The 22,650-nt window shown below is 37.5% G+C and overlaps 3 protein-coding genes across 3 annotated transcripts; all 3 read left to right on the forward strand.

The window, feature by feature from the left end:
- The first annotated feature begins 95 nt into the window (after positions 1-95).
- LOC131019799 (uncharacterized) lies at positions 96-3,892 on the forward strand. Its single transcript, XM_057948384.1, has 5 exons — positions 96-884; positions 1,177-1,282; positions 2,059-2,182; positions 2,397-3,287; positions 3,364-3,892. Exons 1-5 carry the CDS (start codon positions 719-721, stop codon positions 3,709-3,711), a joined length of 1,635 nt encoding a protein of 544 aa, XP_057804367.1. The 5' UTR covers positions 96-718; the 3' UTR covers positions 3,712-3,892.
- A 10,636-nt stretch (positions 3,893-14,528) lies between these two features.
- Positions 14,529-16,355, forward strand: LOC131019808 (uncharacterized). The gene is made up of 2 exons (XM_057948401.1): positions 14,529-14,739; positions 14,867-16,355. Exon 2 carries the CDS (start codon positions 14,947-14,949, stop codon positions 16,123-16,125), a length of 1,179 nt encoding a protein of 392 aa, XP_057804384.1. The 5' UTR covers positions 14,529-14,739; positions 14,867-14,946; the 3' UTR covers positions 16,126-16,355.
- Positions 16,356-17,384: 1,029 nt separating this feature from the next.
- Positions 17,385-19,377, forward strand: LOC131019804 (uncharacterized). Its single transcript, XM_057948395.1, has 4 exons — positions 17,385-17,481; positions 17,564-17,652; positions 17,882-18,772; positions 18,849-19,377. Exons 1-4 carry the CDS (start codon positions 17,400-17,402, stop codon positions 19,194-19,196), a joined length of 1,410 nt encoding a protein of 469 aa, XP_057804378.1. The 5' UTR covers positions 17,385-17,399; the 3' UTR covers positions 19,197-19,377.
- The last annotated feature ends 3,273 nt before the right edge of the window (positions 19,378-22,650 follow it).

Genomic DNA, 22,650 nt, shown 5'->3' on the forward strand with positions numbered 1-22,650 from the left:
GGGCCAACGTTTTGGTAGAGTTTCCCCATCAAACCACTCCATCCACTTTCTCCTTCCTATAAATTTACATCTCATTTATGGATTTTAACCCTACTTTTCCACTTGCAAATTTCATGTTACTTCCTCAATCTTATACAATCAAGAATGAATTATGAGCAACATTTTCGATTATTCAAGGGGGTCTTCATTCTTCAACACGGTCAACACTGAATTTATGTGTAGAAGCAAAATTAATGTTGGTGTATATGGATGTACACCTAAAATTTTGAAAATTTCGAGGTATACACATGACATACGAATACTAAATTTAATAAGGAGAGTCAATTTAAGAGCAAGATCTCATGAGAGTAGCTGGCCAACATTAAAAAAAATGTAATTATAAGCATCAAATTAAATAAAAATTAGAGAGAGAGAGAGAGAGAGCACAGCTGGTGGGTTTGTGTAAAATTTGAGTGTCAGCGAACATGCGCTTGCCTCCTCTCCTCTCGAGTCTACTGACTCACCACCACCTTCCTCTATCATTCCACACCCATCATTTTACGACGTCGTCTCGTCTGCATACCATAACTACTACTGCTCTATTCAAACCCACAAAAGTCTTCCTTCTTCCGTGACTCGTTCTCTCTCTCTCTCTCTTTCTCTCACACACGCATTGCGTGCTTCTCTTCCCTTTCCAGTCCACTCCACGCCCGCCGCACATGCTTCTCCTCCTCTCCTCATGAATCGGACCTTGAGAGAATCCGTCATCGGCGCCGGCCGCAACCACCGCCGAGGCCACAGCATCAATGGAGTCCCCAATTCCAGGGATTCCACCGACGACAATCTAGATCTCTTCTCCAAAAGCCGCCGCAGCCTCTCCGTCGCCCCTTCCGACGAGCCAGATGGTATTTACACTCATCTTCTCCCCTCCAATCACGTTACTGCTACGGATGAGACGGAGATGAGACTCCGTCGCATGTCTTCTTTTTTTTGGCAATATCTACTAATTATGATGAGTAGGGGATGGTTTTAGTAGGTAATTAGTGGAAACGACGTCGTGCCTGCGTTTTTCCTTTTTCCATTTTTGCAATCGTTGAGTTGAGTGCTGTGCGCCTCTCTTTGTTTTTTCAGTTACCGTTACGTTGTTTGAGCTGCTTCTATCCTTTCCTTTGATCTGGAGCTGATTTTTGTGTTTAGTGCCGTTGAAATTGGGGAGGCTTTCGCTTGGATCCGCGAAACCGGGGAGGACTGGATTAGATGATTTATTGTCATCGGGTGATGGAGGGAAGCACGACTATGATTGGTAATTCTACAAATCTCGTTTTCATTTTTTTTTTTCCATATTCATGATCAGATCTAGCTTGTGCCACGGTCGACCTCCTTTAATAATAGTTTTTCTTTATCTGATACTTTCAGTGATTTCCGATAAATTTCGTATGCATATGGTTTATTCCTTCCTTCTATTTGTTGACAATTTTTTAGCTGCTAATCAATCTGCACTGCTATCGCTCTTTTGTTAATTTAGGGATGATAACGTGTTGGTTTTACCATAACGCCATGGATAAACAACATATCTGAACTGATGTGATGAGATAGCTTGCTAATAAGTGTAATTGTGTAAACAACCTCATAAACTTAGTAAAGAGTAATTGGAGAGACGGCCGGATATGGACTATTGGTGAACTTTTTTTTATGAGAGTTATATCTCGAAAAAATGCCATTATTAGACATTTCGCTGAATCAAGATTGAGCTCGCATGCTGAAAAGAAGAAATTATCTTGATATGAATTTTCCAGATCAGGAAAATTTTAGTTGGTTTCTGCACGAACTTTAAACATGAAGAGATTACTCGAAATTTTCCTTAAGTCATAGATTATTTCATGCAGTTAGGCTTTGATATAAATCAAAACTTTGGGCTCAGGTAGTCAGGTTGCCTCATTGTTCACTACCAATATACGTTATTAGTTGATACCATGACATTGAAGTCTGAATCTGAAGATAATCCAACTAATTTAGTTGAAAAATTGTCTTGTTCAATCACACTTCTATCAATTAATCATCACTTCCTTTATCTAATAGGCTTCTTACTCCTCCTGGAACTCCGTTGGTCCCTTCTTTTGATGGAAATGAATCACAGGCCGGTCTCATGGCTCCAAGGAGTGGTCCATTGGTCCGATCAATCTCGACAGCCAAAGCTTCACGGGTATGCCAATCTGCCTTGCTATGTTATACAAGCTTTCAGCACATCTTTGCTCCTTCTTTCTGCTGCTTCTGTGTTGATTATAAAACACAGTTGTATCTTTATTATATTTGCTGAAGTTGACTTACTATTTTATCACATTGTAGTATTTATATATTTTACAGTATTTACTTCCCTTTTTGAATGTTTGTGATCAAACCAAGTTTTTTATTTCCAGTTATCAGTGTCTCATTCAGAGAACAACCATGTGGCGAAACCAACTCGAAGCAGTTCGGTGACCAGACCTTCTATTTCTACTTCCCAGTATAGCACCTATTCCAATAAATCAACATCCATTCTCAACACAAGTTCTGCTTCTGTTTCATCTTATATCAGACCGTCTACACCTACCAACCGACCCTCATCAAGGCCTTCTACCCCTTCTGCGCGTCAGACAGCATCTAGATCTTCAACTCCTTCTAAACCCCGTCCTACGCACAGTACCTCTTCGATTGATAAACCAAGAGCAACCCAAAATTCAAGACCATCTACTCCCACTTCTAGGCCTCAACTTTCTACAACCTTGAATTCTCCTGCTCCTCGCACTACATCAAGGCCATCAACACCAACCCGTCGAAATTCCACACCATCATATTCTCCCGTATCTGGACCATCAACCCCTGGTGGGCGTAGTCTCACAAACGGGAAAACTGCTACTTCAGTTTCACGACCAAGCTCCCCTGGACCACGAGTTCGGGCTCCGCCACAACCAATCATACTCCATGATTTTCCACATGATACACCACCAAACCTTAGAACCACTTTGCCAGATAGACCAATATCTGCTGGGAGGTCCAGACCTGGTGTGGCTCTCACTGGAAAAGGGAATGCAGAGCCCATCACAAACAGTGCTAGCATTGCTAGGCGACAGTCATCTCCAGTGGTAAGCAGGGGAAGGCTTCCAGAACCCACTGGAAGGACCCGAACACCTTCCAATGGACCGTCGAATGATGTTGTTGACTCAAGGAGAGAGTTGTCATCACGGAAACCTGCAAAGACATCCGCAGATAGCACAGGGTTTGGCCGTACAATCTCAAAAAAATCTCTTGACATGGCCATACGGCATATGGTAATCATCCCTTATCTTACGTATCAACATTTGATTTTCTAAATAGAGGGTTGATTAAGTTCTTGTTGTATCGCAGGATATACGAAATGGAAACAATGGGTTTCGAGGATCGAATCTTTTCCCTCAAAGCATTAGATCCAGCAATCAGAAAGTACATCCAGGTACAGCATCCGGCAACAGAAGCCTGTCCGTGGCAGAAAACGGCAGCCGGTTTTCTGAGAGTGGCAGTGAGGAAGACAAGTCTCAGTGTTGTGCAAAATTAAGCAACATTGATATTTACGAAAGTTCCCGGTACGACATGATTCTTCTGAAAGAGGATCTCAAGAACACAAATTGGCTACATAGTATTGATGATAAGTCTGACCAAGAATCCATCTTTGATAATGGATTTGAACTTCTGCCAGAACCATTTGATCCATTATAGCCTTCGTGACTTTGTTTAGTCCCGAATTTTATTATTCTTTTAATCATGAAATGTTGAGGGACATGAGAATGTGATTTATCAATTATCATACATACCCCTATGAGGTGCATAGGCATTGTTGTTGTACGAGATATATTGTAAAATTTTAACAAAGAAACAAAATATTTTAAAATTTTAATAACCTATTAGTTTTAAATTCATTTTTGATAATTTTTATATCATATTAAAGATCTTCTGACGAACTTAAACTTAAGATGCACATTGAGTATTTTTTATATAAATTAAATTTGACAATTTTTAGAAAAAAATTAAAATCATAAAAAGAAAGGAGAAAAAAATAATAAAAAAATTGATGGGAGAAGAGAGAGAAAATTTATGCACTTAAAATGAATATAAACTTAAAAGGTTAGTCTCCTTAAATTTGTGCACTTAAAATGAATTCATTGAACATAAGAAGGCATGCACACAATCGATTACTTTAATAAAATTAAACATTTCATTTCATGAACCTTTTAAGTTTTAACTAGGGGAATCTAATTCTATCAAAAAACTAGGGGACTCTAGCTAATAGTAGATACATATTTTTTTTTTTTACATGTAATGTTAGTACATACGTATCATTAATACAACTTGAGTATACTTACTTTGATATCTATATTTTTATGTTTTGTTTGATATTTTTGTTTTTGTAAACACTCCCGATCTCTATAAAACACATTTCAATTTATAAATTAAAATATTCATAGTACAAATATTATTTTAATAAATTTTTTTATATAAATCATTATGAATTATGTATTTTTCAAGTATTGTGTACTTTTCATCATCATCTTGATTTTATTATTTTCATGAGATCGTAATAATTTGAAACACAACCAACAATATAAGAAGTAATAAAATGTAATAGTTTATATTATAAATTAGGATTATATATGTGTATATACACTGCTAAAATAGAAATTTTATTGAAAAAAAAGAAGGTCTGAAAAGTCCTTGAAAGCACAAGCGCAAACAAGGGGTTGAGCCTCAGAAAAGAGAGCTCAAAAAAAGGAAAAAAAACATCAAAACTCTCTCAAAAGGGAGAGAAACACGCAAACAAGAGAACAACAACCAAAACAATGCAGGGAAGGGCGGAAAGGCAGCCTCTAAAGCACCGGCCAAACCAAAGCCCCCCCCCCAAAACAAGAGAAAAAGCCAAAAGCCGACGACAGACGAACAACACAACCTCCACACGGGAACAACATCAACGCTTCCGGGGGCAGAGCTGCGCTGAGCAGCGCTTCGGGGCAGGGCTGGCTGCGCGCTGTGCAGCGCAGCGCTTCCAGGGTAGGGACAGACGAACCGCACAACCTCCACACGGGAACAGCAGCGACGCTTCCGAGGCAGGGCTTCTCAGAGCAGCGCTCCGGGGCAGGGCTGTGCCGAGCAGCGCTTCCCTGGCAGGGCTGAGCTGAGAAGCGCTTCCGGGGCAGGGCTGCACAGGGCAGCACTTCGGGGCAGGGCTGCGCTGAGCAGCGCTTCCGGGGTAGGGCTGCGCCGAGCAGCGCTTCTGGGGCAGGCCTGCGCAGGGCTGTCGAGCGCTTCCGAGCAAGGCGCCAAGGACACAAGAACCTGCAAAACCAAGAAAACACAGGAGAGAACAAGGCAAACAGACAAAGCAAAAAGGCAACAGAAACAACCACCACCCAGGACTGCCTACCAAAGGGAGACAACCCTTCCAAACCAGGCCAAACAAACCCCTTCACCACCCTCAGAAAAGCGAGGGAACCCAAGAGGCTCAACAACCAATCAGTCTCCAACCACAGACCCAGGCCCTCAAGAACCACCATCCTCGAGGAATGTGCAGAGCTAAGGCAATGAGAAGCAACATCAACATAAAACTATAAAGAAAAACGACGAGAAAATGCGATATGATTGATGCCTAATTATTGAGATCACGGCCCCTAAACTTTAAATCTTTATCCACCAATTTCCATTCAGCTAATCTGGGATCCAATCTTTATCCACCAATTTCCATTCAGCTAATCTGGGATCCAAGAGGTCGATACTAAATAATCGACCAAAGTCGGTTTGAACAAGAAACTGGCTGCCATGGAAAGCATAGGAATCAATAGTGAAGGGATATGAGCAGATACCACTTTCTGATATAAGGAAGTCTTCCCAAGTTGAGTTAGGACGCAAGAGTTGGAAGTTTTGACAATAGAGCGAGGTGTTTTGGAGACGACGAATCCATAACTGAGGAAGCTTAGTAACAGTTTTATTGGTAGGATCATAGAGCTCAAAGTCACATGTGAGTTTCCTAGTAGAAGAGTCTACTCTATCATAGAACTGAATTTGAGTAGAAAAGAACAAGACACAATTACCAAACTGAACAGGCAAGGCATCTTCCTTGGGGCTCAATAGGATGGGCAACTTCTCGAGCATATTCTCCTCCAAAACGACGTCGGAAAGCTTGTCCGACAGTCTGAAGCTATAGACGTCGTCGTGGTTCAACACGTAGAGTATGGAATCCACAACGCAGAAGCTAGCCAATCTGAAGCTACGCGGGATTCGAAGATTAGGGCGTTGACAGCCACTATGAGACAGATACGACGAGGTGGAGATCTGGAGAGAGATAGCCATGATTCGCAAGCTTTCAATCCCAAACCGTCGTCGATCCCCGCTCTGAACACTCCTCCTCGCGTTAAAAACGATGGTGATCGTTGAATATCCATTAGCTCTAATCTGACTCTCTTCTCGATCGCGAATTAGGGATTAGGGATTTAGATCTGATTTGATTTTAGATTGGCGTCCCTTTCGAATTTTTAGTGAAGAAATTGATCTTGGGAGATTTGAGAGAAAATACAAGCTTAAGAAATTTTAAAATTTTGGGCTTTTCATTTTGGGCTATAGGAAGAAATGTTGTGGATAAAGTTAATGTTATTTAATTTGGGGCTATAAATTTATAATTATTAATAATTATTATTTTAAATAAGGGGCTATAATGAGTAAAATAGATACTATTAGTTGAATTACCTTTTAAACTAAGTGTGGCTATTTATTAAAACCATAATAATAATTATATGAGTACAATAATAATAAATTACATGTCGTACTAAAAAAATCAACAATCAACAATTTTAATTAAAGAATATACCAATTGGAAGTATTAAATTTGAGTTATTTTCATTTGTTTTAAATTTTTGTGTTCGGTGGTTTGTTCAATGTACTTTATTCTTCAATTTTAATTTGTACTTATTTAATAAATGAAAATTTTAACACGTTTATATTTATATTTATATTAATAATCAAATTTTGGTATAATATTTAATTTTATATGAAATTAATTATTGATTTTTTTTGGGGGGGGAATGTATAATTTAAAAAATATATATGGGTGTGATTGAAAAAATTATAAAAAAAAACTAATTGGAAAGGAAATATAAAAAATATTCTTTTAATTTTTTACATGAAAAATTAATATTCTTTTGAATTTGTATTTGATGTACATGATTGAAGTAGAATTACATTTTTAAAAGGGTTAACTGCCGCTAAATTCAAAAGCTTTTTGAGAATTCGCGATATTCTCATCAACTTCAAAATCGGCGAATTAATACATGAATTAAGAATCTGTTCTTAATGTTCCCAAAATTAAAAAATCCCCCCTATCTGAAGCTGACATGGACACCGGAATGTCCAGCGTGGCGATGTCGGCCGGCTAAAGGAACAACGTCATTTAGTTTTAATCAAAACGACGTCGTTTTGATTTCCAACTACAATTTAAAAAAAAAAAAAAAAAAAAAACTTGATTTCCAACTACCACCGCCGAGCTCCGGACTTCCAGCCACCAAACCACCACTGCCGCCGAGACCAGAACACCCCTACTGCCACCGCCCATCTCAAGCCACCACCGTCGATTCCACCTCAATTTCCACCACAACCGCCGCCGATTCCACCTCAATTTCCACCGCAGCAATAGCCACCGCCGCTAGACCAGAACACCCCTACCGTCGCTGCCGCAATTGCTCCTCCCGCTACTGCTGTGGACGGAAACTCCACATACACGTACAACAAACCAAAAAATCCCTAGATCCCCAAATCCAAAAATCCCTAAATCAACAATCCCCAAATTCACAAACTAAAATATGGGGATGAAATTGGGTGAGGGTTGTTGACGAGCCGAAAATGGAGAGAGAGAAAGACGCGATTGACGGCGAAGAAAGGGCATGGTTGCTCTCCTCCGATCCCGAAGCCACAAACCCTAAGTCTCGATGCTCTTCGCGTGCCTCTTCTTCACCCTCGTTACCATTTGCCCTACTTCAAAGGAGGCGGCGGCGTGGAGCAGGTGGAAGGTGAGGGAAGCGATGTGGGTGGATGAGGCGGCGATGTGGGTGGGGATGAGGGTAGATGGAGGAGGCGAACGGGGTTTGGGCAAGGAGGTAGGCTTGGGGGGTGTTTGCAGGCGGGGAGTTTGGGAGGTGATGGTCGGGGTGGCGCCGGGGGTTTGGAAAGGTGGTGGTCGGGGGTTTCGGGAAGGGGGTAGGTTTGGGGGGGTGTTTGGGGATGGGGTAGGGTAGGTGATTTTTTTTTTAAATTAATTATAAATAAATAAAATTATTAAAAAAATTAAAACAATGACATGTCATAGCTGATTTGGCATGAAATTGACATGTCATAGGTATTTGCCATGTCATCTCGCCGGATTTTTTAATTTTGGGAACATTAAGAACGGATTCTCAATTCATGTATTCATACACCGATTTTGAAGTTGGTGAGAATATCGCGAATTCTCAAAAAGCTTTTGAATTTAGCGGCAATTAACCATTTTTAAAATGATATTTAGTACAAACACGGGTTTGACGTTTGAGTTTGGACCATGAGATGGATGGTGCGTAAGTGGTGCCAAAATAATTGAAAAATTAGAAATTCTTAAATATATTTTTTATATTCTTATTGGAATAATTTAGACCATGAGATGAGATAATTTTATGTTAGTAATAAAAACTATTCATTTCAATTTGTAAAAGAAAATCCCATTTTTTGAAAAAGTATATAAAATATACTCATTTTTACTTCTCTCATTTAATATAAACTAATACCCCCGTACATACGATGCACAACGAACATCGAAATTGAATGATATTTTAAATAAATAAATAAATAAAATTATTTAAAAAATCTAAATATAAAAAAATGCAAATTATTTTTTGAAGTAAAATAATTCGCATCAAATATACAAAAAAGTATAGATTTTTAACTTTGTATTTATAATAGTTGAAATACAAATTTATAGACAATTTCAATTATAAACAATAAATTGGTATTTCAACTATAGAAAATACATTCTTCAAAAAAAAAACTATAGAAAATATAAAAAAAAGGGAAAAAAGATTTAAGTTCTTTACTGTATAATTGGTGTGAATTCTTTTATATTTAAAAATATTTGACAATTATTTATATTTTTAATTATATTTAATACTTTTATTTATTTATTTATTTATTTATTAAAATATTATTGAATTTCAACGCGCTCACCGTGCATCGCACGGACGGGCGTACTAGTTTGAAATTGATTTAGGTGGCAATTTTGTGAATAATAGAAAAATTAAAGTCAAAAGTTCAAACTCAAATTAATATTTGTAAATTTTCGCATGCACATTTAATTATGTGTAGATAACTGCCATTAACTCTTTTTTTTTTAAGAAACAACCATTAATTTTAATATTCCATTTATATATTTTCATTAATTTTTTCATTTTTTTAATTGTAAAATATTTAATATGCATATCAAATTAAAGATCACGATAGGAGCTTTAATTTGATACTATATTTTATGTAAATATATGATTTAAAATGTACTCCCTCCGTCCCACGAATCTTGACACGTTTTCCATTTTGGGCCGTCCCACGAATCTTGACACGTTTCCTTTTTGGGTAATAATTATTACCTTCTCTCTCCTACCTTATCACCTTTATTATATTCTCTCTCCTACTTTATCACTTTTATTACATTTTCTCTCCTACTTTATCAATTTTATACTTTATTAATTACACACTTAAAACACTAATCTACAACTCCTTAATTCCCGTGCCGAACCCAGACGTGTCAAGACTCGCGGGACGGAGGGAGTACAAATTAAATTTGTTTAAATATTAAAATTTTATAAATTTCTCTCTCCTCTCTCATCTTTTTGAAAAAAAAAATATTTTTAATTCTTTTTTATTAGTATTTTTTTAACTTATTTTTTATGGCTTTTCATAATATCAAATTTTATAATTGTAAATTCTTTTTTATTATTTAATATTCAATTCTAATATATTTAGTTAAAAATAAATTTTATTAGATGCAATTGTAACCGCAAGCAAAGTCATATTTTCCAAATCAGAATACAAATCTATCTTTCCTCTCTTTCATTATTCTCACTCTTTTATGCACACGAGCACCCATAGCGTAAGGGCGTTTGGTGAGGATTCTCACTGAACTCCTTGTGATCTATTGGGTTCGAGCTTGAATTAGTGATTGATGCGAAGGATTGGGTGTTCCAGTGTTACAAATTCCTTTAAAAAATGAACAATTGCGGTTGAATTGTTAAAAGCCATATTAATTGATGCAAAAGTGTTGCTGCCTCGTCACAATCTTGCTTTATTAAACCCTCAAGGGTATCGATTTATTAGTTTATTAACCGGACAATCTTGTTTCATCAACGATTGTTTCATATTAACCGGACATGATATCGATTTAGCTTATTTGATGTGATTCTTAAAATTTCGAATTGAGGGTTATACAGTTCTTTCTAGGGTTTATAACGTGTTTCTTTATTAAATTATGATAGGGGCTATAAATTCTTTTAAATTTATTTAAATGAAATTGTTAATTTAAAATTTAATTTGAGGGCTATAAAATAAATAATAAAATAGTAAATTTTTAATTAATTATTATTAATATTTTTTAAAAGGGGTTATAAGGAGTAAAATGAGGGCTATAAATAGAATCACCCATATCATTCATACGTATATGGACCAAACGGGCCCTTATTGAAGGAATATTAAACTTAATTAATACTCGATTTGCCCGAAGATCGTCTCTTGGATTATCTTAATTCACCATACATCGATTAAACCTAGCATGCTCCTATTAATTTAAGTGTTGCACCTTGGAGTTAGAAATACCTGAAGAATTCATAAGAATTCATCAATTCGTCGCTGAACAGGTCAGCCACCTTCAATCCTTCGTTTGAAGCCTCAAACGTCCTCCAATCGTATTTTTCCCTGAAATACAACTTCTTCCTTTTCGCAAGAGCTTTCCATGGTCGCCTGTTTCGTCCAAATCAGAGTTCTGTAGAGGAAGTTATGGCCGTTCTTCGGAAACTGCCAGAACTTGATTTCCTGCGAAAAACTGACTCCAGCTCATATCTTCAAAACTGTATCCCGCTCAGTTCCCAACGTTGGATGGACAACGAACTATGAGAACTTCCACAGAGAATTCGACCACCTCGAAATCGGCGCCCCCTACTGCTCTCTATAAAACCCTAATTTTTGTGTGTCTTATTCTGAGAGCAGATAGCTGTATTTAAAGACAAAACACAGTCCTAGGGGCCCAATAACTGTAATAGGCGTCCCTTACTCCTTCCTGGGCTCAGGAGACTTTGGGCCAGTCTAGGGATCAGATACAAGGAATAAAGATGGGCCTCTAATGAATTAATTCTTATGATCAGCCCAGATCATAATTAATTCATTCCACTAGAGAATCAATACTGACTTACCCCTTTATTGCCGGTGATGAGTCGGGGGCTTGTATTTAGACTTATTAAATCTCCATATTTAAAATATTCATACATTCATTAATTAATTAGAGCTCTGACAGCTTAAATTAATTAATCTCTTTGTAATCCTTAAGCAGTACCACTCAAGCCTAATTATTGCGCCTGAACTTAATAAACCTGCAGGGTTTAACGCAATAAACCTTATTGAGCTCCTTAAGGGGATGTCATTATCCTATACCGGATATGGGTACTAATACAGATAACCAAATATCATATATTAACCGCTATCACTCAAGATACAGAGTACTCAAGTTATATATATAACTCTCACCCATAATAATAATAATAATAATAATAATAATAATAATAATAATAATAATAATAATAATAATAATAATAATAATAATAATAATAATAATAATAATAATAATAATAATAATAATATGTCAGATCGAGATACTAGGTTCACTTCTAAGTTTTGGAGAAGCCTTCAATCGGCCTTAAGCACCAAGTTAAATTTCAGCACGGCCTATCATCCTCAATCGGATGGACAATCGAAACGAACTATCCAAATCTTAGAAGATATGCTTCGTGCTTGTGCGCTAGACTTGGGAGGAAGTTGGGAGAAACACTTACCATTAGTCAACTACGCGTACAATAATAGCCACCAAGCTACAATCTGAATGCCGCCATTTGAAGCTCTTTATGAAAGAAGATGCCGATCACCGATTCACTGGGATGAAGTCACAGAAAGACGAATTTTGGGACCCGAGATCATTGAAAGAACAGTTGAAGTAATTACAAAATTTAGAGAAAGAATCAAGATAACTCAAGATCATCAAAGGTCTTACACCGATCCAAAACAAAAAGACATGCATTTCGAGGTTAGAGATAAAGTATTCTTGAAGATAGCACCAATGAAAGGAGTCATTAGATTTGGCAAAAAGGGAAAGTTACAGCCTTGATACGTAGGGCCTTTTAAAATACTTGAAAGGATAGGAGGCGAAGCTTATCGCTTAGCTTTACCCCCAGATCTAGCAGGCGTACATAATGTATTCCACGTGTCGATGCCTAGGAAATACGTTTCTGACCCAAAGCCACATCATTTCTCGTGGGAGTCTTCAAATTTCTCCTGACCTAACCTATGAGGAAACGCCTGTTGCCATCTTAGATCGTAAGGTCCATACCTTAAGAAATAGATTAGTGTCATTAGTAAAAGTCTAATGGAGTAGGCACAGTCCAAAAGAAGCAACGTGGGAGAAAGAAGACGACCTTTTAACGCGATATCCTCACGTTAAAGACTTGCAAGTTAATTTTGAGGACGAAATTATTTTTAAGGGTGGTAGGGTGTAATACCCAAACCTTTTTAATTACTTAAAATTTGCTTATTATATATTAAAAATGTTTATACTTAAATTAATTATTTTATGACTTCATTAAAACTAACGAATTTGATTTTTAAATGTTTTACAGGTTGTCCGACTTAGAGCAAGGATCCGCCCTAGCAAAATTTAAATTTACTTATAAATAAATCTTAAAGAATAAGATTAGTAAAATAAAATACATGAAAACTCTAGAATATGTTAGATATTAATATGCAAATTGTTAATAATAAAAGTATAAGTAAATTGAATATTATAGAAGTGATTTAATAATTAATATCTAAGATTTTTTTTTCATTAAAGAATAAATAAATAAAATATCTAACATTTTATTAGCAGATAGCATTAAAATATTTATAAATTGTTAGATTTTTATTGCATAAATTAGATTTTTTCATAAAATAATAGATTATATATATATATATATATATATATATATATATATATATATATATATGGTCAGCTTCAATGGAGACCACTTCCCTATATAGAGAATAGAGACCAAATCATAGCCATTGATCTCACAAAAATCAATAAATCAGATTAATCCGAATTCTTCAAGTTTAGGAAATATCGTAAATTCCTCATTTTTCAATTCTGGGAACTAATGAACATTATTATGAACTTACGAACATACTAATGTTCGTCGATGTGTTTATAAAAAACAAATGAACCAAGGCATATGATAATCAGGCTGTGGGCTCTCTCACGCATCTCTGCTTTCTTGAGTTCTGTCTCCGCAGCTACCGCGATCTTCTCCTTTGAATCGGAATCCTTTGCAGCCGATGACGAAGATTCATCATCCTCTTTCAGGGCCGCCGCTAAACCTTGCTGGGTAAGCAATGCGCGCATCTTTATGCGCCATAATCCAAAATCATTTTTCCCCGTAAACTTCTCGGTCTCGATTAGTGGCATCGACATTTCTTCGTTTGTTGTGGATCTCCCTTCCCACAAACGGCGCCACTTGTAAAGAAAAACGACGAGAAAATGCGATACACAAAGGAATTACGTGGTTCGGGTTGAAACCCTACATCCACGGGACCAAGAACACGGAGCTTTTGTTATTGATTCACAAACTGAGAAATTACAAGTGTTACAGTATGAGACACACAATCGCTCGTTTTATAGCAAACTTAGAAAACACGAACGAAAAAACAGACTTCAAAATCCACCAGCTCTGCTCTGCTCTTCCAACTCAGCTCAGCTCTGCTAAGCTATGCTCTTCCAGCTCAGCTCTGCTCTTCCAGCTCTGCTCTGCTCAGCTCTGCTCATTGACTCTTTGTGTGAACTCTGACTCTGGCGACTGACTGGACTCTCCATCAGACAACAGAAATCACTCTTCTCCACTAGAGTAAAACACCACTCTTCATCAGAGTGTACAAAACTCGATTATGAACTTATGAAATCATTAAGAACAAAAACAAAACAATCCGATCAGACCCAATTCTCCGCTAGAAGTGAATCTCATATATGTGTATATACACACATACTAAATTTGAATAGTACTATTTACTACAAGCAAAACCTTTTTATATGACTAAAAAAGAAATTGTGGGCCGCTGAAAATAATATGTGGGAAATGAGGGCCCGACGTCTATTATTTGATGTTGGGGCCCGAGGTTAACCATTGGCCCGATGTTAAATTTCAGATAATGCTGTGTAAATAAACTCTCCAACTTGGCCACTTTAAATTAATCTCACTGCTACAGTATGCGATTTTAATTATCAGTTTTTCAAATCTGCCCTTTTTCAAATTAAAAAAAACAAATAAAAAATTAGAGAGGGCAAATCTGCTCTTGGTTCTTCATTCTGAACAGCCGCCGCCAAACATCAACTTTTCGATCTTGTTTCACAACAGCCGAGTCCCGTCATCTTCCTGCAAATTCCCGTCGATCCAAACACAGGTATATCCTCCATCCCCACTTTGTGATCCTAATTTTCCATGAGTATCAAATTATGAAGTTGTTCTACAGTGCTCTTTGAAAAAGTCTTCATTGCTGAATTTCTTTTCCCTCTGTAAATTTCTCCCAGAAAGCGAAGAAGAATTTTGTGTTTCAGAGGTTTACGGCGGTTTTGTTTTGAGGGACGAGAAGAGAGTCAGATTAGAGCTAATGGATATTCAAACATCACCATCGTTTTTAACGCGAGGAGGAGTGTTTAGAGCGGGGATCGACGACGGTTTGGGATTGAAAGCTTGCGAATTATGGCCATCTCTCTCCAGATCTCCATCTCGTCGTATCTGTCTCATAGTGGCTGTCAACTTTGAACCTTGGATTTATATCTTGGACGTAGGCGGCGGCAGATGCGACGGCGATCGTGTCGAGCAACGCCCTAATCTTCGAATCCCGAAGAGCTTCAGTTTTACTTGCTTCTGCGTTGTGGATTCCATACTCTACGCGGTGAACGAGGACGACGTCTATAGCTTCAGACTGTCGGACAAGCTTTCCGACGTCGTTTTGGAGGATAATATGCTCGAGAAGTTACCCATCCTATTGAACCCCAAGGAAGATGCCTTGCCTGTTCAGTTTGGTAATTGTGTCTTGTTCTTTTCTACTCAAATTCAGTTCCATGAAACAGTAGACTCTCCTATTAGGAAACTCACATGTGACTTTGAGCTCTATGATCCTATCCATAATGTTCATACAAAGCTTCCTCAGTTATGGATTCGTCGCCCAAACACCTCGCGAACTTGTCAAACCTTCCAATTCTTGCGTCCTAACTCAACTTGGGCAGACTTCCGTATATCAAAAATTGGTATCCGCTCAAATTCCTTCACTATTGAATCCTATGCTTTCAATGGCACCAAGTTTCTTGTTCAAACCTCCTTTGGTCGATTATTTAGTATCGACCTCTTTGATCCCAGTTTAGCTGAATGGCAATTGGTAGATAAAGATTTAAAGTTTACAGCCCGTGGTCTCAATTTCATAACTGGAGATGGACGGCTGTGTATTGATGCTGTTGGTGTCAGTAGATTGGAAGGTGATAAACATATATTTAAATCAGGTGTTAAATTTCCACTCTCATGCTTCCCTAGTGTTTCTCGATCGGTCACTCTCCTTGACTCGTGCACCCCTTGTATTGTACGGGCAGCAACGGTCGATTCATCCCAGTACGGCGAATTTTGGTGGGTTGATGTCTTCGAAGTTGATTTTAGCAAGTTATTAAGTGATGGCGATAAGAATGAAGATGGGGAGAAGAAAGAGTACATGAACCACACCGTGAGCTTCAAGCTTTGCATCGAAAACCCGTGGACCTACTCAATATGTGTTGACAGCTTGTTTCCATTTTAGTTTCTGGTTTAGGATTTATCTTTATTAGAGTAGTATATGTTAGCATGTCGTCGTGTCTTCACTTTTTGTTCATTAATTTTGGAATGATTGTATTTGGGTTGGGTCATAATCACAAACACTAGTTTGATTGATTGTTCCGTCATGAGATTAATCGTTGTAATCAAGAAGAATTATGTTTGTGATTGTGTTCTAGATGCAAACTTGATGAATATCTTACCCTTGAATTTTCATAGTGGTTGTATGTATTTAGTTTGCAATCAATTTCTTCATGTGAAGTTCAAATTGATAGATAGTTTGCATTTGTGATTCACACGAATTTGATGGATCCACTTCCATCTGTGATCCCAAATAGCGTCATGTACGACGAAACTTTAGTAAATTTGACAGGTCCGCCTACAGCTTATGGGGGGCATTGGCGCTGCTGGTACTGAATCACTTGGGCTTCTCTTATGTTAATTTGCATCCTCTAAAATTTTAAATGGTAACATGACGCCTGTTTTTCTCTTGATTTTTAGGCTTAAGACCACAACAGGGCTTGCCCTGGTGCTGAACCAGTTCCACATGCTGGTTTAAGACCACCAATGCAGCCGGTAGTTTCTGCAATCAGAATGTTGGAGGCTGTACTTTAGAAAATTCAAATGGTAATCATGCCAGTAATGGGTCGGTCAGTTCTCTGGGTTTTGTGAGCCAAGAAGCAGCAGAAACCACTGGAGAGGTACTTACTGCCTTCCTCTTGCATCTTTGTTTTTTGTATCTAGGATTGTATTTCTTGTCATTTTATTTTGTATGCTTGAAGATTTGTATCTCTTCATTGTGTTGCTAGTTATCTATTTTTTCTGTGGAAAGAGCTCTCTTATTTGTTGATAATTTTTTAGCTGCTAATCAATCTGCACTGCTATCACTCTTTTGTTAATTTAGGGATGACAACGCGTTGGTTTTACCATAACGCCATGGATAAACAACATATCAGAACTGATGTGATGAGATAGCTTGCTAATAAGTGTAAACAACCTCATAAACTTAGTAAAGAGTAATTGGATATTTGGTAGCGAGGGCCAGATATGGACTGTTGGTGAACATTTTTGTATGAGAATTAGATCTCAAAAAATGCCATTATTAGATATTTCCCTGAATCAAGACTGAGCTCCCATGCTGAAAAGAAGATATTATCTTGATGATGAATTTTCCAGATAAGGAAGATTTTAGTTGGTTTCTGCATGAACTTTAAACATGAAGAGAGAACTTGAAATTTTCCTTAAGTCATAGATTAGTTCATGCAGTTAGCCTTTGATATAAATCAAAACTTTGGGCTCAGGTTGTTAGGTGATACCAGGACATTGAAGTCTGAATCTGAAGGTAATCCAACTAATTTCGATGAAAAAATTGTCTTGTTCAATCACACTTTTATCAATTAATCCCCGCTTCCTTTATCTAATAGGCTTCTTACTCCTGGAACTCCGTTGGTCCCTTCTTTTGATGGAAATGAATCACAGGCCGGTCTTATGGCTGACAGCCAAAGCTTCACGGGTATGCCAATCTGCCTTGCTATGTTATACAAGCTTTCAGCACATCTTTGCTCCTTCTTTCTGCTGCTTCTGTGTTGATTATAAAACACTAAGTTGTATCTTTATTATATTTGCTGAAGTTGACTTACTATTTTATCACATTATAGTATTTATATATTTAACAGTATTTACTTCCCTTTTTGAATGTTTCGCGTGTTTATTTGTGACCAAACCAAGTTTTTTATTTCCAGTTATCAGTGTCTCATTCAGAGAACAACCATGTGGCGAAACCAACTCGAAGCAGTTCGGTGACCAGACCTTCTATTTCTACTTCCCAGTATAGCACCTATTCCAATAAATCAACATCCATTCTCAACACAAGTTCTGCTTCTGTTTCATCTTATATCAGACCGTCTACACCTACCAACCGACCCTCATCAAGGCCTTCTACCCCTTCTGCGCGTCAGACAGCATCTAGATCTTCAACTCCTTCTAAACCCCGTCCTACGCACAGTACCTCTTCGATTGATAAACCAAGAGCAACCCAAAATTCAAGACCATCTACTCCCACTTCTAGGCCTCAAATTTCTACAGCCTTCAATTCTCCTGCTCCTCGAACTACATCAAGGCCATCAACACCAACCCGTCGAAATTCCACACCATCATATTCTCCCGTATCTGGACCATCAACCCCTGGTGGGCGTAGTCTCACAAACGGGAAAACTGCTACTTCAGTTTCACGACCAAGCTCCCCTGGACCACGAGTTCGGGCTCCGCCACAACCAATCATACTCCATTATTTTCCACATGATACACCACCAAACCTTAGAACCACTTTGCCAGATAGACCAATATCTGCTGGGAGGTCCAGACCTGGTGTGGCTCTCACTGGAAAAGGGAATGCAGAGCCCATCACAAACAGTGCTAGCATTGCTAGGCGACAGTCATCTCCAGTGGTAAGCAGGGGAAGGCTTCCAGAACCCACTGGAATGACCCGAACACCTTCCAATGGACCGTCGAATGATGTTGTTGACTCAAGGAGAGAGTTGTCATCACGGAAACCTGCAAAGACATCCGCAGATAGCACAGGGTTTGGCCGTACAATCTCAAAAAAATCTCTTGACATGGCCATACGGCATATGGTAATCATCCCTTATCTTACGTATCAACATTTGATTTTCTAAATCGAGGGTTGATTAAGTTCTTGTTGTATCGCAGGATATACGAAATGGAAACAATGGGTTTCGAGGATCGAATCTTTTCCCTCAAAGCATTAGATCCAGCAATCAGAAAGTACATCCAGGTACAGCATCCGGCAACAGAAGCCTGTCCGTGGCAGAAAACGGCAGCCGGTTTTCTGAGAGTGGCAGTGAGGAAGACAAGTCTCAGTGTTGTGCAAAATTAAGCAACATTGATATTTACGAAAGTTCCCGGTACGACATGATTCTTCTGAAAGAGGATCTCAAGAACACAAATTGGCTACATAGTATTGATGAAAAGTCTGACCAAGAATCCATCTTTGATAATGGATTTGAACTTCTGCCAGAACCATTTGATCCATTATAGCCTTCGTGACTTTGTTTAGTCCCGAATTTTATTATTCTTTTAATCATGAAATGTTGAGGGACAAGAGAATGTGATTTATCAATTATCATACATACCCCTATGAGGTGCATAGGCATTGTTGTTGTACGAGATATATTGTAAAATTTTAACAAAGAAACAAAATATTTTAAAATTTTAATAACCTATTAGTTTTAAATTCATTTTTGATAATTTTTATATCATATTAAAGATTTTCTGACGAACTTAAACTTAAGATGTACATTGAGTATTTTTTTATAAATTAAATTAAATTAAATTTGATAATGTTTAGAAAAAAAATTAAAATCATAAAAAGAAAGGAATAATAAAAAAAATTAAAATCATAAAAAGAAAGGAATAATAAAAAAATTGATGGGACAAGAGAGAGAAAATTTATGCACTTAAAATGAATATAAACTTAAAAGGTTTAGTCTCCTTATAAATTTATGCACTTAAAATGAATTCATTGAACACAATCGATTACTTTAATAAAATTAAACATTTCAAGTAATGATAGTAGATACATTTTTTTTTTGGGGGAAATTTATATTTAGCCTATAAAATAAATAATATATTCAATAGAGCCACAAGTATAAAACTATAGTAAAAGTAGTCATTTTGTAGTAAAAAGACAAGCATATTCTCAATGAGGACCACAAATAATATAACTATAATATATTAAATAAAATCAACAAAAATCCCTCTCTCTCTCTCTTCTCTCTCTCCTGTCTCTCGATTTTTTTGTTTAAAACCTATTGTCTCTCAATTTAGAATCTCTAAATTCAGCAAAAAATCACTCTCTCTCTCTCATCTCTCCTGTCTCTCTCGAATTTTTTTTGAAAGCCTCATGTCTCTCTCGATTCTCTCTCAAACCAGATTTATTCCTTAAACTTAGGCCCACAAAATCTTCTTCCTCTCTCCTATATTCTCACATATTAACACTTCATTCAATACTACTCACCAAACATTAGGGTTTCCTCCACCAAACACCCGCCCTCCCTCCCTCCCTCATTCAATGTTTCTGAGAGAGAGCCGCTGCAGTAACTGAGAGAGAGCGGGAGTCGCCCAGCCTGGTTCCACCGCCGACGTCGACATCGCCAAACACCCGCCCTCCCTCATTCAATACTTCAGCCGCTGCACTATGAGGGATACGCCCATCCTCTGGCGTCTTCCTTACTGAGAAAGAGCGAGAGTCGACGTCGCCATCCCCAGTGCTGAGATAGAGGTTCACCGTGCAGCCCTATTCCATCGTCTGCGTCGCCATCGCCCTGCCTGAAACCCTAAGCACGCCGCCACCGCCTCGCTCGTCTGCTACCAGAGTTTCACGCCTTCCACTCGCTCGTCTGAAACCCTCGCTCGTCTGCTACCATAGTTTCGCTCGCCGCCGCCTCGCTCGTCTGAAACCGTAAGCACTCTTTTATCCAGGTAATCCATTTTTTCTTTTTTATGGAGTATAAATGAACTTCGATCATTCATGTCGCCATTTATTTGAATTTGCTTTGAAAGTGCTAAGCATGCCTGTCACCATTTTTTCTTTTTTCTTTGAAAGATTCAATTTTTTTGTGGAAAAAGAAAAGAAATAGGGTGTGTTGATAGTAGTATCATTCCTGTCGCCACATTCATTTTTTAAGTAAAAAAACATATATATACACATATATAAATCAGAAGACGTGAATCTGAGTAGCAAACAATATTTGACAATCATTCTTTTCAACCAAACTAAACGTACTGTAACCTGAATTCCCTCCCTTGTCCAGTGATAGAATTGAATGTATGAAAGTGATAATGATGTGATATTTGTCTTTTCACTACAAAATGGCTACTTTTACTATAGTTTTATAGTTGTGGCTTTTTTTAAAATTGTTTTTATATTTTAGGCTACTACTATATATTAACACTAAATTTAACTAGAAAAATCTTATACGATTGATTCAACTTATACAACGTAAACGTTGTACCAATTAAGTAGCTCAGATTACCTTTCGCCACTGACGATTGATTTTATTTAATCATTAATGATTGAGTATTGGGCTTTAAGGATTGTTTTGGCAAAGATAATGAATAAATTTGAGTGCATACGCACTGTAGAATTTGATTGCAAGTTTTTTTAGGATTAATTAGCTAAGGTAGTCAATAAAGAAAAGATTAAAGATTTTTTTTTTGGGGGGGAACGAATTGATGATGTAATTTTCTATACAATTGAGCGGCAATTTCTCTACAATTGAGAAGCAATTCCTTTTTGGTGCTGAAGAAAAAAGACTGTCATAGCCTTCACGTGGTGGACCGGTGGTATCTTAGGAGAAAACCCGATCTGGTCTAGTTCAATTTCAACGCATAACGGGCATTTTTAATACTCGACTGACGTATCAGAAATCTGAAGGCGCATGCGCGAATTTACCCATTAGGGTATAGATCAGAGAAGGCAACTTTCTCATCAATTGAAAATTTGTTTTCCATATTTGGTTTCACAGATCACATGTTGGAATCCATACATAGTTTTATTTTTCAGATATTTTATTTTGTCCATATTTTTTATTTTGTCATTTAAGAGTAGATGGAGTGATTCTCTGTTGCATTAGTATTCTCTCTACAATATATTACTCTCTTTCTCTCTCGGCTCCCTCTCTCTCACTCATCACATGCATTGCAAGAAAGGCTCCCTGAACAGTTGACTGCTCCACCGCCTACTCCACCGCTGCCTGCTTCGCCTGCTCTGCTCCGCCGACTGCTCTAGGTAATTTAATTTTATTTGTGATTTAATTTAATTGAAATTATCATTTATGTTAATTGTGTCGCCGGTGGGGGAGAGGCGAATATCATGTGAATTGTATAAGCATGATTATTTGTATTATGGATGATTTAATTTTAGTATTAGCATATGTTTGTGCCGCCGGTGGGGGAGAGGCGAATAGCATGTTAATTGTATAAGCATGATTATTTGTATTGTGGATGATTTAATTTTAATATTAGCATGATTGTTTGATGATTTTCCTACCCTCAATTTTTGACAATTTATGTTCATGAACTTTTCCTAATACAGACCCTTTAACAATAAATTTGAATTGAAAATCTGTGAGCACTTATGCCAAATTAATTATATGATGCCCAATATAACAATAAGGACCCAAAATAACATAATAAGGAACCGAGCTTCACACTTATGGACCGAGCTCGATTCAACTCGACTTGTATACATCCCTGCATTCAACACCATGTAATTAACCTCATTGTCTATATTTGTTCTCACATATACTGCACATTCCTTCCGATGCAGTAAAGAAACAAAAACTTCAAACTGCTAGTTACTCGCAAATGGGTAGGCGTAGGAGAAAAGGTAGTTCAACTAGTAATCCTCAGGCAGATCCCGTTGCAGAGGAGCCTGTTGAAGTAGCACCAGCTGCACCACCCGGAGTTCCACCCGAAATAGTGGAATATT

Source organism: Salvia miltiorrhiza, chromosome 4 (genome assembly GCF_028751815.1).
Source record: "Salvia miltiorrhiza cultivar Shanhuang (shh) chromosome 4, IMPLAD_Smil_shh, whole genome shotgun sequence".
In the NCBI taxonomy this organism is placed as follows: Eukaryota; Viridiplantae; Streptophyta; class Magnoliopsida; order Lamiales; family Lamiaceae; genus Salvia; species Salvia miltiorrhiza.

What these genes read in the sequence shown, in the direction of transcription:
- LOC131019799 (XM_057948384.1), top strand. Translation starts at nt 719, where the DNA reads ATGAATCGGACCTTGAGAGAATCCGTCATCGGCGCCGGCCGCAACCAC. An exon ending in CGACAGCCAAAGCTTCACGG is followed by an intron (nt 2,183 to 2,396) that starts GTATGCCAATCT and finishes TTTTATTTCCAG; the next exon opens with TTATCAGTGTCTCATTCAGA. An exon ending in ACATGGCCATACGGCATATG is followed by an intron (nt 3,288 to 3,363) that starts GTAATCATCCCT and finishes GTTGTATCGCAG; the next exon opens with GATATACGAAATGGAAACAA.
- LOC131019808 (XM_057948401.1), top strand. Translation starts at nt 14,947, where the DNA reads ATGGATATTCAAACATCACCATCGTTTTTAACGCGAGGAGGAGTGTTT.
- LOC131019804 (XM_057948395.1), top strand. Translation starts at nt 17,400, where the DNA reads ATGCAGTTAGCCTTTGATATAAATCAAAACTTTGGGCTCAGGTTGTTA. An exon ending in TGACAGCCAAAGCTTCACGG is followed by an intron (nt 17,653 to 17,881) that starts GTATGCCAATCT and finishes TTTTATTTCCAG; the next exon opens with TTATCAGTGTCTCATTCAGA. An exon ending in ACATGGCCATACGGCATATG is followed by an intron (nt 18,773 to 18,848) that starts GTAATCATCCCT and finishes GTTGTATCGCAG; the next exon opens with GATATACGAAATGGAAACAA.